This window comes from Histoplasma capsulatum, genomic scaffold (assembly GCF_000149585.1).
Source record: "Histoplasma capsulatum NAm1 scaffold_5 genomic scaffold, whole genome shotgun sequence".
NCBI lineage: Eukaryota > Fungi > Ascomycota > Eurotiomycetes > Onygenales > Ajellomycetaceae > Histoplasma > Histoplasma mississippiense.
Window position 1 is genome coordinate 1,776,486 of NW_001813978.1, and position 14,389 is coordinate 1,790,874.

The following is a 14,389-nucleotide window of genomic DNA, read 5'->3' on the forward strand; positions in this document are numbered from 1 at the left end:
AGTCCTCCAAACCTGACAAGATATCCGGTGTGATCTTTGGCTTTACACCCCATGTTGAACGAGGACTTCTAGCAGTTCCAAAGCAGCGAATATTTCGTTGGATTCGATATACAGTGGCCAGACTGCACTCAATGGTCCGCGCAATCTGAGCAGGCATATAACCATCATTTAGAAGGCGTACGATCTCATTGGTGGTAAATTCGCTGAGCTGGGGGGGCATATTGGCAGATTTGATGATAAAGGTGCGTATTTGAATGGATTGGATGATATTTGAATGATTTTAGAGATACGTGGATATTTTGGTTATTTCTGCGGTGTTTTGCTACTATTTTTCAGGGGGTGGCAGAAAATTCTGTTTTCGCAAGCTTTACGTCCGCCACAATAGCGCAGCCAACGGCAATTCGACACTGTACGAAATTTATGCCCTGCAATCTACAGGAGGAACTGGGAGCAATTGAGTAAGTATGAACAAATATAATATGGTAATGAAGCATTATAGGATGTATGTCTCATATATAACTTGGGAATGTTATGGTGGCGCGTTTGAATTTGTCTATGGCTCCCGAATACAACCTGCACAATGACAACGAGGGGAACCACCAATCAGGCTACAATTCCCGAGAGAAATATCCGTAAGGAGCATCCGGAGGCTGTGGAAGATCAAATGATAAAGAAAGGAAATTGATTGGACGTTCAATCCATCTCTATTCAATGTACATATGCAAAGCATTTATTCCCGCCCGGTTATCTTAATCGCCACTATCAAATGGATCATCCCCTTCAGACGAACATTAAAAAGAAAGGATCCTTCTCCTGCGTTTAGTGCTTCTCCTCAGGCTTGAGCGGCTTCGCGGTTGGGTTGCGGGGATCGTTCTTGAACTCAGGGGCTGTAAATGTGAGATAAATACTCAGTACACATGCTCCTCCATGACTCTCCGCAATTAATTCGCGCCACTGATCCTTTATCTGGAGACAAGAGGCCGAACATTGAATGTGGCGACAAGGTGGTCACTTACTTTCCATCATAACGTTCGCGAATCCATTGACACCGTAAAGGATAATGAGGCCTAGGATCATGAATCTCGGTTAGTAATTTAACTTCGCATCATTCTTCCATTTTCTTCCATTCGTTATGAGAAGCTCTTCGAGGAATGGGAGACACGAAGGGCGTCTAATGAGGAAGCTAATGCGGCATACCGGCAGCGAAGAAAGGAAGCATTGGCCGGGCTATAGGAGAGAAATTTCGGATCAGCATGAGTTACGATTGGGTTGATCGGGATATCTATGGGTTGGAGTATTTGACATACCGACTGGCGCCGCGTATTTTCGTCCTAGTAGAGACATGGTTGAAGGCTGTGTGGGTGAGGGAGAGAGGGCCTGATGTGCGCCAGCTGGTGGGTGGGATAGAGGGCTGATACGGTGATGCTTGAGGTGTTTGTTCTGGGGTTGTTGGCGAGAGGTTATCTCAGTAAAACTCAGCCACTCCACTTCGAGCTAACCCGATCCGAACTACTGCCAAGTCCTGCTAACATCTGAGCCAATCAACTGTCAAGGGGCTTACATTAAACCTAAATGGGACATCCTCAGCAAACTCTTCGCGGAGCGTCTGAGAAAAAACGGTTCCAGTTTGTTAGCAACACGGGAACGATTTGCTCCAACCATAACGTTTGAGATAGAATCACTGTACAACCTCACTTATAGATCATTTCTCTACCACCTTGAAGGGTTAATTTTCCAATTTCCTATCAATTGAACTAATTTTTATTCAAAAATACATATATTGTGAGTATGAAGTATCGCGTTGAAAACTGCTACTCTGATTTTGAACACGGGAACGATTTGCTAATTTTTCAACCATGATCATGTCTAGTCACTCAATGCCTTGATCTTGTCATCAAAACACATATCTGGTCATCAGTAGCTCTAGTCAAAGCACTGAGTGTATTTTCTGATGACTTCTGACATCTTTTGATGGTGTCCAACAACTTCTGGCAACTTCCGTCAACTTCACATAACTCTTGACCACTTCACACAGCACATCAACTTCTGACAACATCTGGGATCTTTCAACAACTTCTGAACCAATCACATAACACCTCTTTTTGACAGCTGGGTCAGACAACTCTGTTGAATATGGCTAAGGGGGATTGAAAAAAACGCAAAAGTCAGCAACAACAGCGGCTTCAAAAGCTATCATTAAAGCAAATACTTTCCATGAAAATTGAAGACATGCCACAAGTTGTTATGAGCTACACTGAACCCGAAAGTATCGACAAGCAACAGGATGTTATTGAGCATTGTCTTCGACGAATCCTTCAAAGCCCGCGTTCAGATCCTAAGTGCAATCTTCAGCCACACATAGAACAAGTCCGTATACTCCGACGCATGATATATGGATATGGCGACACTTTATTCATTGCCAGAACTGGCTATGGAAAGAGTCTTATTCTTCAATTCTATACAATTCTGACAGAGAAGATAACCATTCAACTGATTCCTCTAAACAAGCTTGGTGATCAGCAGACAAGTGATATAGCTCAGTTTCCCTCTACCAATCCTTGTCTGATCAGTGCCAACAATCTCCAGGGAGAAGAGCACTTACTTAAACGTATCCAACAGTGTGAATATACACATATCTTACTCAGTCCAGAGCAAGCACTTTCCAAGCATAATCATTGCCTGCCACACCAGGTGCATCAATGATCTCTTTCAGTGTTAAAAGTCTTGTGGAATCATGCATGATCTGAGTCAGACCAGATTCTGGAATTGCAGGGGAAATAACCACTGCAGCAGTAGTCACTGCAGCCATGTAATCATTATGCCCAATCATCTCATCTCATACAGTCTCTTTGAAGTTCATATTGTCATAGACTATAACGGCTTGAGGATCTTTGACAAGCTGCCGAAGTTTCATCTAATGATAAGAATTAGTCAAATGATTGGCTCAGAAGTTAACAGAAGTGGAAAGAACATGTCAGAAAAGAACAGAGATTATCAGTTTTTACTAAAAGTTTGAAAAATTAGATAGAAATATTAATAAATTAAGAATATCAACTCATACCTTCTTCTGTTTAGCAATTTCTGTCATCAATTTATTTCCCATCACATAGCTGAGACAGAGTTCAAAGCTGGAAATCGTTTCTATCACTCATTGTTTTACTCTTGAGCTATGAAAATATGCAGAGAGAATAGAGCTGAAGAAGTTTGAATTCTTCAAGGAATAAGAGTGGCATATAATATTCATAATAACAAACAGTCGTTTGATAGCTGTTGTTTCATCTGAGGCCTATTCATAGCTCTTTCGATTTGCATGTTTATTCTTTAGAACAGAAGTAAGCAGTTTAAACCAGGTTGATGCATCAGTCCGGATGGTTTCAAAAGCAGCCTGGAAATCAATGGTATCAAGATCAACACCATGGTTGAATTTTGCAAAGTATGGAGTATTGATAAGGTGTTTCAGCTCCTGTTTAAGCAAGGCAATATAATGGTGATGATCATGAAATGCTTCTGACTTTGAGAGTGCTGAATATAGTGCATTCCGCCGCTTTGCAGGAGTACAGTATCGTTTATGAGTTAAGATATCAGAACTCTGAATCCAAGCATCTATAAAAGCTTCCATTCCTCAACCATTTCGCTGTAATGCTTTGACAACATGAGATAATTTTGAACGTTTTTTCTGCTGGTTATGAGGCATAGTAGGCAGGCGCTGTGGGCCACGGGTGTTTGGTTGTGAACAAGCTGGTGGGGTATTGATACCAGTGGTCTCGAATTCTGAAGAAGTATCAATAGATTCAAGGTCTGTTAAATCACTATCTGATGTCTCATATCCATCATCTAGATCATTGAGAGAGTGTAGTGGTTGTTGAGAGGATTCATCTTCAAGTGATGAAGGATATTGGTTGAACCGCGCCTGATGTTGAGTGTCTTGAGATTCAAAAGACACGGTCAATGGTTGTGGCATGATGAGAAGAGGTAGCAAGTTGCAAAATAGCAGAGATGATAGTGAGATGGCTAAGGATTCAAAAAATATCAATTTGATGATGATCAGATAGATATTTAAGGTAGATGTATGATTCTGAAGTCAACTGAATATTTTGTATGAGCAGGTTTGATTTTCCACAGACGATGGAACCGTTTCTTCTCAGACTCTCTACGAGATATTATGTTGTGAGCATGTGTGGAGTAATTGATTGGTCCAGAAGTTAGCAGGACTTGGCAGAAGTCTAAAGAAGTTTAGTTGATCGCACTAATCTGAAAATATCGAGAAAAGAGGCTGAGCATGCTGAGATAAGCGAGAGGCAGCAGAGAAATGTATATATCACGTGATATAGGTTGCTTTAAATCAATATTTACAACTGCTTCGATACATTGTTGACGATGTTCCGGCAAGGATAATGATAGACGAGAGATGGCGTCCTCACTCTCCTCTTCTGTATCTTCCCTACAGATGTCCCTCCAATTACTAGAGTCTTCAATCAATATTCTCGACGAGGGGGTAAATGACTTCCCGCGCATTTGCAAAGTGCTCCAAACCACACGGGTAAGATCGCCTCGCGTTATCTCCGACTGCTAATAATCTTCCCAAAACAACAATCTAATAACAGTAACAATATTCAGCACTTCGAACTCCTTCCCGAGCCAACAGTCCGTGAAGCTCAGAAGGCCATTCATGATGAAATTAATCCAAGCATCGCACACCTTCTCTCCCTGGCCTCTAACCATATTGACAAGCTATCCCGCCGCGAACAATCACTCAAAGCTAAATTCGAGTTGCAGCAGGGTAGATTATCTCACGACGATGATGATGATGGCGACGATAACAATAACAATAACCCATTCGCTTCCCGACGAAGGAACAACTCGCAGCAGGCGAGAAAGCCGCTGTCGACAGGGAAGAATGTGATGGAGACAGCCGCGACGGCACGAGCGGCGGAACTGCGCAAGTTGGTGCAGAAAAAAGAGCGTCTACGGTATACAGTTGAGAGATTGGAGTTGCAGTCGAAGCAGAGGGAGAGGCAGTTGAGGAAAAGTATGGCGGCGCAGTGAAGCGACTCCGTTGCTGATCGAGAGAAAAAGGATCTGTTGGATGCAACCAAGCGCACAATGTGTTACGCTCAACTTATATTATGTGCGGGAGAGAAATGAGTCGTATAGTTTACGATATTATGTTCAATACGTCGGTAGGAAATACTCCCACGTTGATGGATCCTACGACGTCGACCTCATATATTGAGGAGGGAGAAGATTGGTTTACCTTTCATGCGTATTCAAGCAGTTGTTGCACCATATATACATTCATCGGTCTAGCCGCTATGAAGGCCGTGTGGCTAATGGGAGAACAGCAGTATCGGGACAGACGGACGGCTGACGGTCGGTGATGTCGGAGATGTCCTTGAAATTAACTATCTAAATTGCTATGACAAAACCGAGCCTGTTCGTCCTGGCTCGAGCAGCTCCTATTTTCCACAGACGAAGTCTGGGGTGAATAAGGACTTCATATCTTAATTAAAGATAGCCATTCGGCTATATGACTACCGATACTCACTGTTGATCTTCACTTAACAACGTACTGAAGATATGGATTGGATGGCTGTTCCCTGCTTTGTTTGCCGGGGTGGTAGAGGAGGAAATATGGGGGAGGATTTAAACAACTTACAAAAGTTTGGGCGCGAGGAGGCAGAGCGTGGTTGCAGATGATCAAATTGAGAATTCTAGGAGCATTGGTTTGATCTCAGATCTGTATAAATTATTTCGATGCAACGCAGATCGAGCGTACTCTCCATGGTATCGTATACGTACTACTGTACATGCGCTCGTTTTATAAAGCATTCTAGCTGAGAGAAGATTCCACGCCATGACCCAAGTCCCCCTACAACAAAAAAAAGCCCTGCCCCCAATCTAAGAAAGGAGAGAGCTAGTACTCTATCTATTATACATACGTGATATGGTCCAGAAAAAATGCGCAAAACAAACATTCTAGATCGGATCCGGAAGTCGTCCTATTTTCCTCGATCCCACATCTGTAGATTGAAATTTCAAACGCCGCCCGCCAATGCCCGTCCAGTAACACAGTCCGTTCCGAATCGATCCATCCCACACTGTTCTTCCTGCGAAACGTGAAACTACATGCCTTCAAAATCGTTAATCCGCCTCGCCTTCCTTTCCTTCCGTACCTCCATCTTCTTCACCCAAGCCGGAACTTTCTTCCGCTTCTCCGGCTTCCTACTACTTCGCTCCCTGCGCCCAGATGGATCCAGCCGACCCATCGCCTCCCGAAGCTCGTTCATTCCTCGATCCTCCCCCTCTCCTTCCTCCATTACCTCCCCAGAAGCACCGGAAGTGCCAAGTTGATATTCCTCATCCGCCATATCGTCAGCCAACGATTGCTTGCGCACGCGTCTCTCAAACTTCTTACCACCATTTTGATCATCGACGAAGCCAAGCTTGATGTTGCGTGGTGAGCGCGACTTGGCACCCAATGCCCATAGATCGCCCCAAGCGGACTTACGGGCGTCACGGTAGGCCTGTTTGCTAAACGAGCGTGGGACCGTCCACCGCTCAATCTTGCCTGCGGGAGTGCAGAGGTCTAGCGTGGAATGGCCATGGCGCTTCAGCGGTGGGAGGATCAGTCGTGGGAGGGAGAGGGGGTGGAATGGGATTGTCTCCCCTGCAGCGTTACCTTCGACGTTGCCCCCATCGAATGGGATGTCTTCGAATCCAGCAAAAGCCGCATCGGTTGCTCGTTGGCCCTGTATGATGCCGTGCGTCTCTCTCATATCAGTACCTCGTTGCACCGCGACGTAGCTGAATTTTGCGTCTTCGTGGTTCGTGTCTTTGGCGCCCTTGATCCGTTGTAGATACGGGGGCCGGATATAGCGTTGTTGGAAATGGCAAAAATCTTTGCGCGCGATTGACTTCCCTGGATTTGTATACATAGGGCACTTGGCGTGGGTGGTGCAAGGAGCTATGATCATCCCCTTTCCCTTCTGAAAAAATCTCTCGGAGTCAGGAGATTGAGTTGGATTTTCATACTCAGTTGATCCGGGCGACGCTATCAATCGCTCAAGAATCATTTCGCGGGCACCCGCAATAGCCTCGAATCCCCGTTGAATGCCTTTTTCAAGAAGGATAAGAACCCCTCCATCCGGATTGAGAAGCGACCATAAATTTTCCACATGCTCCTTCCGGTGATAATCCTCACGTATTGGCCATATCGTATGTGGGGCGATGATAACATCGAACTGCTTGCGCTGTGGAGGAGGCCGTTCGTCAGCTGTTGTCGACTGGTCGCGCAAGTGCACATAGTCAGGCAAGCGGGGAAGGAATGTAGTGTTCTCCAACAGCTGGCTCGCTCTATGTCGCAACGCGTTGGATCCTGTTACAACTGTCGACCTCCCGAACGGGATAGGGCTGCCTGGTGGCCTGTTGGGGGACATTAAGGACCATTCAGCCTTCAACACTTCCCTCCAGGCTAGAATTCCTGCTCCACCTCCTCCGACATCAAGAACCCTCGGGCCATCCTTTTGAGCCATCAAATCGCGAAGCCATTTCGAGCCTAGCCGTTTGCGCACTTCGACAAGAACAGGAAGTACGGAAGCGTATATACCAGGGTAGAGGACCGCAAGGAAAGCATGACTTTCTATCTCTGACATGATACGCTGTCCCGCATCGAGCTGGATAGGGGTTGGAGGGATGTTCTTGGGAGGGGTAGACGTGGAGTAGGGCAAATTTGCCCCACCAAACAGTCTGTGTGCAGTTTCTGCGAGGTGTTTGTTGGAGTAAGCTGAAAGCATCCGGGATATCGGTTTCGTCATGCTGTCATAAGGCAGTAACAAGGTTTTGGTTCCGGTTGTGAATTTCCCCTCCGTGGTAAGCGGATGCGTTCGCGGACCACTGCTATCAGCATGATCATCTTCAGAAACCACCTCTGAATCAGTAAATGGTACAACTTCCCCTCCTACCATTTTTGCTATCGAGTTTGCGCGATCCTCCAGGGACATTTCGCTGTAATCCACTTCGATTTCGGTGTTATTTTCGTATTCCGTAGTCATTGCAAGACTATGCTCCGTCTCTTCCTCCACTGCTGTATTTGCGCTGGGTTGTTCGATCTCAACCCATCCTCCTTCACCGTCATCTCGAAATAGCTGGTCTGGTTCCGGCCCATCCTCAACGGTGGTGGCAGCGTCTTCCATAGGTAGCGGTTCGCCATATAATGTTTTATACAATTGCATCTCTTCTTCACTTAACATATTTTCCGGAAGAGAATCACGGAATTGCTGCCGGACCCTCACGACCTTGGCAGTCAACTCTGCTTCATTTCGATGACCGACAATAGTGGTAACAGTATCCACCAGGTCGAGGTCTTCGGAGTAAACAAGGTGAGGGAATGCGTCAACAAGGTCCAGTTCTTGTAAGCTTTGTACAATGTCATCCTCCGCTTGATATATATTTTCGATTACAGCATATAAAGCCTCTTTTGTTGGCTTCGCAGCGAGGTCCTCGTTGGTAGCGGCGGCAGCGGCAGCGGCAGCGGTGGAGGTAAATCTTTGTTGAGTAACATTTTTTTCTTTTCGGACTGGTGCCTGGTATGGCCTTTGTATAATAGTAGTAGTTAGAGATCGACTGGAAGGGAAATGGTGGTGATTCGTCCTGCGAACGTGCGATGTGAATTGTTTCTTATGAGAAGCTTGAAGCACTTGCAGAGAGAAGGGCTGGACCCAAGCTTGAGAACATGCTGTGCAAACGGTCCTCGACGACCGTTTGGAAAGCATAGCTTGGCTGGCGCAACGGCAGTCTCAGCTACGAAAATTGAAATAAAATGAAGAACAGAAAAAATGATAACTGAGTATTTCGCAAGAATCTCGATCTCCGACGGTTGTTAAAGAAATTTTGGCACGAATCACGTGGTAAATTATATAATATTGATTTGAAAACCTTTGATTGGCTGGTGTTGTCCAGCCAATAGAAATCAAAGTTACAAGCCATGAACAAATCACTCATTATCCGTGTCGTCTTGCTCCATGACAACTGCGAGAGCGGTTTTCCACCTTGAAACTTCATGCCCGAGAGCTGTCAGCTTCGCCATGGCCGATAGCAGGCTCGGGTCCTGACTCTCTACTCTAGCCTTCTCCTTCACTTTAACCTCCTCCCCTTTCCAACTGAATACGTCTCCTGACTCGTCATGAATGGGATGTCGCGGTCCAAAGAGGCGGTCTCGCAGGGAGAATCCGCTGAGTGAAATCTCAGGTGCAAAGGATGTTGTTGGTGTGTCGCCAGGAGATATAGGGTCGAGTGTTCGTAGATTTAGAACTAGAGCAGCTTCGGAGATGGAAAGATGAAACGACATATAGGGCGGGAGTGGGGGGTTAAATGACTATTATCTCAACAAAATGCTCGTGAGTTAAAAAAATAAAAATAAAAAAATAAAAAGTGGGGGAATTGCTGGGAATACAAAAGGAAGAGAGGCTAAAACATACATTCTTATCCACGCTATCTTCGTTCCAGAGTTTTTTTGATTCTTCACCTTCCCCTTTCAACGTCAACCGAGCCTCACTGAGGTTATCATACAGCAATCGCAATTGGCCCTCTATGAAGCTGGCATTCATGGGATCACCAGTCCATGTGCTGACGTCTATCACATCGAGACTCTCGTTGATTAGGCGACGCACAAGCACAAGCTGACGAAGCGCTATCTCCGGCCCAGTAGCATCATCGGAAATTGTCAATCTTGTGGAATTAGACCCTTTGGGAGGGGTCAACGATTGTAAACGCAATTGGATGTCCTGGGATATAAACAAGCGTTTATTAGACAGGGTTGACTGGGGGGCTGTTTTATGTCCCCTCAAGTAGCCAAACGAATGTCGGAAACAATAAACATATCAAGAAACAATACCCACCCCTTTTACAATCTTAGTCCCGACCCTCGTTACAAACCCTTTCACATTTTCGGACCGCAACGAAGATAGAACAAGCGTAGAGCCTGGTTGTGAAGGTGCTAAAAGCGCCGCACACTCCTGAAGACCTTCCCGCAATGAGGCCAAAGATTCTTGCAGAGAGCCCAGGACCCATTTCAACTCTCGGGCCTACTAGTACGCGGAGAGTTAGCATTGGTAGCGAAAATGACAGGTAGATTGGTAGGGATGGTTTTGAGTTTACCAATGAGGCATCTTCCTCCTTCTTCAGTTGATCTGGCGGGAGTTGTGGATATGCCCACGTGGCCATAATTGGAGTACGCAATCAGAAAAGGGATCGAATCAAAAGCAGGTGTCAAAGTTGGCACCAACTAGATCCTTGACATTAGCAGCCTGAGCCGAGTATAAGAGCACTACAAGTAGACTCGTTGACGTGTACACCCACCGAACAAAAAACTCGAGTAGGAACCGGAGCAGGGCGGATAGTAGCGAGCACTATCCGCGAGCACCATCCGCGAACATCAACGACAAACAGCCCGGTATCGTATCGGTGTGGCGGCTTCCTCTGGCGGCGGACTGACAAACAAACCGACAGACCAACACCAGGACGTCATAGAAGCAGACACAAGCAGAGGCAGGTTTGTGCTGGGCAGTAAGGCCTTACTTAATCGGGGCGCGTGGCCCAGAGCCGACTCGCACCAGTCCCAATGCGGCTGAAGCTGGGCCGGAATAAGGTTTCGGGACTAGCCGCTTGCAGTTAGCGTGGCCGTGGGCCGAAGCTTGATCGGCAGCTTCCAGGGTTCCCGATGTCTTCTGCGCTTCCGCAGATCAAAGGGCTGGACCCATTATGTCATCGCGAACACTATTCGCAGGGAAGGCTTGCTGGGCCCCGGTCAACTCCCCCATTTGCTGCCCTGCTCTTTGCCTCTGAATCGCTTTGCAGATGCTGTCTTACCTTGTCTCGTATCCTCCTCCTCGATCTCTCCATCTGTTTCTTACAAGAATAGCACCTACCCTACCAAGTCGTGTTAGGATTATTTGCTCAAGAAATCAGGAAAGGAGACCAGAGACCACGGTCCTTGGGTTAGATCAAGGAATAGCCAACTTGCTTCGTTGGTTTGCTGGGTTTTCAAAAACAGCAGACTCTTCGACACTATGGGTGCAGGCAGTGCGTTCATACTCTGCTCCCCAATGCCAAAGCCAAGTTTCATGGAAGCCAGGTGCTAACGTTGGGTCTGCCAGGACCACTTATCGCCCTACTGGGCCTTTTGTTCACGGCTGGAGCCTTTATCCTCATGATGCTCACACTAATAGGCGGATCGCGGAATACCAACCCTCTCAATCGTACGTGGTTCCTCGAGGCCGATACTTCGAACATCCCTGGGGCACCAGAGACATCGAGATGGACCTTCTGGGGCGTGTGCGGTGTCTCCGATGGGAAAAATGACTGTCATGGCACTACAGCCGCCTTTCCTCTTGATCCGCCATCGTCGTGGAATTTCGACACTACCGACGGTGTGCCTCCTCAGTTTATCGGGTATTATATCCCTCTTCGTATCCAATGCTTCTCTGCGCTTGCACCTTATGTGCCCACGAGGCGCTATATGATTTAATGATGGAGAGAGACCATAACTATACATACATATATACATACATACATACATACATGAACAGCATAGAGGGTGTTCGCATAACTAACTAATAATAACAGAACTAGTCGATATTTCTATATCACACGGTTCATGTTCGCGTTTATGTTGATCGGCGTATTTTGGGTGGTTTTGTCGCTGTTCACTGGGTTGTTGGCTCTTTGCACGCGCATTGGGGCCTGGGTCTCCGCCTTCTTCGCCGTGCTCGGTCTTATTTTCCAGACTCTGACATCTTCTTTAATGACGTATGGTTCACTCTCCCGATACGAAATCTTTCTTCCCCATTTTGAACCCCAGACAAAACCAACCCTGTCGCGAAATGAACATGTTTTCCTCTTCAGGGGATACTGACTTATGTGTGTACCAACAGTGCCGGATATGTAAAGGGACGCAATAACTTCTCATCAAACGGCCAGCCGGCCAAAGTCGGGCCAAACGCATTTGCGTGGATGTGGACGGCAGTTGCACTCCTCTTCCTCTCCAGCTGTCTATATTGCGTATCTGGGACCGGAAGGTCGAAGCGACGGGCCAATGCTACCGCTAGTGGAGCTACGACGAGACATAAACCGAGAGGGTTCTTCAAATCTCAAGATACCCAGAGGGCTCCCACTGACGGCGCGGTTGATAAGGGTTACGCGTGAGGATGGAGGGTGCCAGGGCTCATATAGCCTTTTATCGAAATGATCTGGCTGATGAAGATGATGAAAGGGATGGAAGAAAGAAAGGATAAAAAAAAAAAAAAAAAAAAAAACTACTCTCGTGTTGAAAATACTTCATTTGGATTGGATTGGTTTAGCAAAGGATTCACCCCACCCTCACTTTTTATTTCATCGCATACATTCTATTTGTTGTTTAGCAGAGCTTAATTTCTGCGTTGGAAATGGGCATTCGTGTTGAACTCGCATCGCGTCCGCGTCCCCAATGCATTCGAAATCCTTTTCGTGTCTATCCTCAGAAAAAAAGTTACTTGCTGATCAATTGGAAACCAAGTTTATCAAAAAGGACTCTCGCTATCAAAATCTCAAGCACAGCCACAACCACAACCGCAAATTAAGCGTATGGCGTCCACTTAACTGGCTTATTACCTTTCACTTTTGAAGGTGTCGATTAAACGGGCTTTTTTTGCCTTCTAATTTCGCCGGAAGGGGTTTTGAGATGTGGTTATTTCCGGTAAACTATGAGGGATGTTGGTCTCTGGATTTTGTAATCACTTATTTACTTACTAGGGGAAAATATGTAACTTATTTTTAACGTCCTGAAAGGAAAGGTAAAAAAAAAAAAAAAAAAAAAAAAAAAGTTACCCAAGGAACAGGCTAACACATACATTATCTATTGCTCTAAATGCCTTTTTATTTATTATTAAAATGGATGCAAGGCGGGGTTATGGAGGGGGGAAGGGGGGATAGCCCGACGGAGTGAGCAACAGGAAACGAGGAGGAATTTGTGCATATCAGGCATATTTTATAACGCGAAACAGGAAGAAGAAAGAAAGAAAGAAAAACGAACCAACAAACCATTTATGTACTTCCATTCTCCACCGGCTTAGGCGCATCCACCAGAACCCGAACACCATCCTTTCCACCAACTTCCCGACCCATTATTTGGACAGCCAGCTGCTCGCTCACGCCTACCATCACCTCCACTTTCCCATTGGCCTTGACGCCCCTGATGGCAAATTCCGCAATAGGTTTCGAGACCTTCCAGACCACTTCTCGAATCTCCTCCTCCTCCTCCTCATCATCATCGTCATCATCGGAGTCGAAGTCTGAATCGACGTCCTCATTGTCGTTCTCGCCGCCTGCTTCTTTGGCGAGCTGCTTCCACTTGGGATCCGCTTTCGTAACCTTGATCTCGCGAATGCCTTCGCAGACACGGACGAGGACGTCGCCGCCGGCCTTGGGGACTGCGTATCGGGCAGTGCGTCGGGCGGGGAGGGCCGTCTCGGCATTGAGGAGCGGTTTGAAGATGGCGTGTGCGTCATCTGTTGCGGAGATGAGTTGGATGCCGATGGCTTTTTCGAGGTGGGGGGTGACGGTGACCATTGGGTGGGTCGATTGCTCGATGTCATCCTTTTCAAATTCTTCGATTAGGGAGGCTTGGATGGCCGCGCCTCGAGCGGACAGGTCGGATGGGTTGATGGCGGTTGGCGATGTGACTGGTGCAAGCACTGTTGTTGTGGCGGGGAAAAGAGATTGAACGAGCCGTGCGATCTTTGGGGTGTGGGATGTTCCTCCGCAGAGGATAGCCTGTTTTGGAATTGTGAGTTAGTTAGGAAGTCTCTTGAATAACTGGATGTTTTTCCAAGAGAGAGCAGCTAACCTCATCAATATCAAGGATGTCAAGATCAGCCTTTTTCACGGACTCTTCGATAAGCCGAGTAAAGTTTGCAAACACTTTGCCGGACAGAAGCTCATATCTTGTTCTGTTGACAGTAGAGCTGAAGTCAACTCCACTCGCAAGACTTTCTATGCTCAGAGTGGCATTGGTACCCAGACTTAAAGATTTCTTGGTTAGTTCCGCTTCTAATTTCAGTTTGGCCAAACTCCTAGCATTTTCCCTTGGGTCCACCTTATGCTTCTTTATGAACTCCTTGGAAAAATGATCAATCAAAACTTGGTCCAATTGGGCGCCTCCCAGCTCATAATCATGAGCAGTTGCAAGGATGGTGTACATTCCGCCCCGCGTTGCAATGACAGCAACGTCTGATCTCGTGCCTCCAAAATCAGCCACCACGACTAGCTTGTCCTTCACTACAGCCTCAGGGCGAGCGTCATATGCAAGTAGGAAAGCAACGGGCTCTGGGATAAATTGCAAAACTTCAATGCCAGC

The 14,389-nt window shown here is 46.5% G+C and overlaps 5 protein-coding genes across 5 annotated transcripts in view; 2 read left to right on the plus strand and 3 right to left on the minus strand.

The window, feature by feature from the left end:
* Positions 1 to 819: 819 nt before the first annotated feature.
* On the minus strand, positions 820 to 1,344 carry HCAG_05381 (predicted protein; the record flags this gene model as incomplete). The annotated part of the gene is made up of 4 exons (XM_001539864.1): positions 820 to 887; positions 1,017 to 1,067; positions 1,198 to 1,227; positions 1,308 to 1,344. The coding sequence occupies 4 exons, from the start codon at positions 1,342 to 1,344 to the stop codon at positions 820 to 822; spliced, it is 186 nt and encodes a 61-aa protein (XP_001539914.1).
* A 3,064-nt stretch (positions 1,345 to 4,408) lies between these two features.
* On the plus strand, positions 4,409 to 5,046 carry HCAG_05382 (conserved hypothetical protein; the record flags this gene model as incomplete). Its single annotated transcript, XM_001539865.1, has 2 exons — positions 4,409 to 4,540; positions 4,618 to 5,046. The coding sequence occupies 2 exons, from the start codon at positions 4,409 to 4,411 to the stop codon at positions 5,044 to 5,046; spliced, it is 561 nt and encodes a 186-aa protein (XP_001539915.1).
* Positions 5,047 to 6,035: 989 nt separating this feature from the next.
* HCAG_05383 (conserved hypothetical protein) lies at positions 6,036 to 10,221 on the minus strand (the record flags this gene model as incomplete). The annotated part of the gene is made up of 6 exons (XM_001539866.1): positions 6,036 to 6,107; positions 6,174 to 8,592; positions 8,997 to 9,373; positions 9,477 to 9,782; positions 9,897 to 10,082; positions 10,156 to 10,221. 6 exons carry the CDS (start codon positions 10,219 to 10,221, stop codon positions 6,036 to 6,038), a joined length of 3,426 nt encoding a protein of 1,141 aa, XP_001539916.1.
* An 845-nt stretch (positions 10,222 to 11,066) lies between these two features.
* Positions 11,067 to 12,201, plus strand: HCAG_05384 (predicted protein; the record flags this gene model as incomplete). The annotated part of the gene is made up of 4 exons (XM_001539867.1): positions 11,067 to 11,079; positions 11,154 to 11,448; positions 11,623 to 11,805; positions 11,931 to 12,201. The coding sequence occupies 4 exons, from the start codon at positions 11,067 to 11,069 to the stop codon at positions 12,199 to 12,201; spliced, it is 762 nt and encodes a 253-aa protein (XP_001539917.1).
* An 876-nt stretch (positions 12,202 to 13,077) lies between these two features.
* The window catches only part of HCAG_05385 (conserved hypothetical protein), a gene marked incomplete at both ends in the record, with an annotated part of 2,160 nt that continues 848 nt past the window's right edge, over positions 13,078 to 14,389 (minus strand). Inside the window, 2 exons of the mRNA XM_001539868.1 lie at positions 13,078 to 13,806; positions 13,880 to 14,356. Coding sequence (XP_001539918.1) covers positions 13,078 to 13,806; positions 13,880 to 14,356 — 1,206 coding nt within the window. The remainder of the gene's footprint in view (positions 13,807 to 13,879; positions 14,357 to 14,389) is intronic.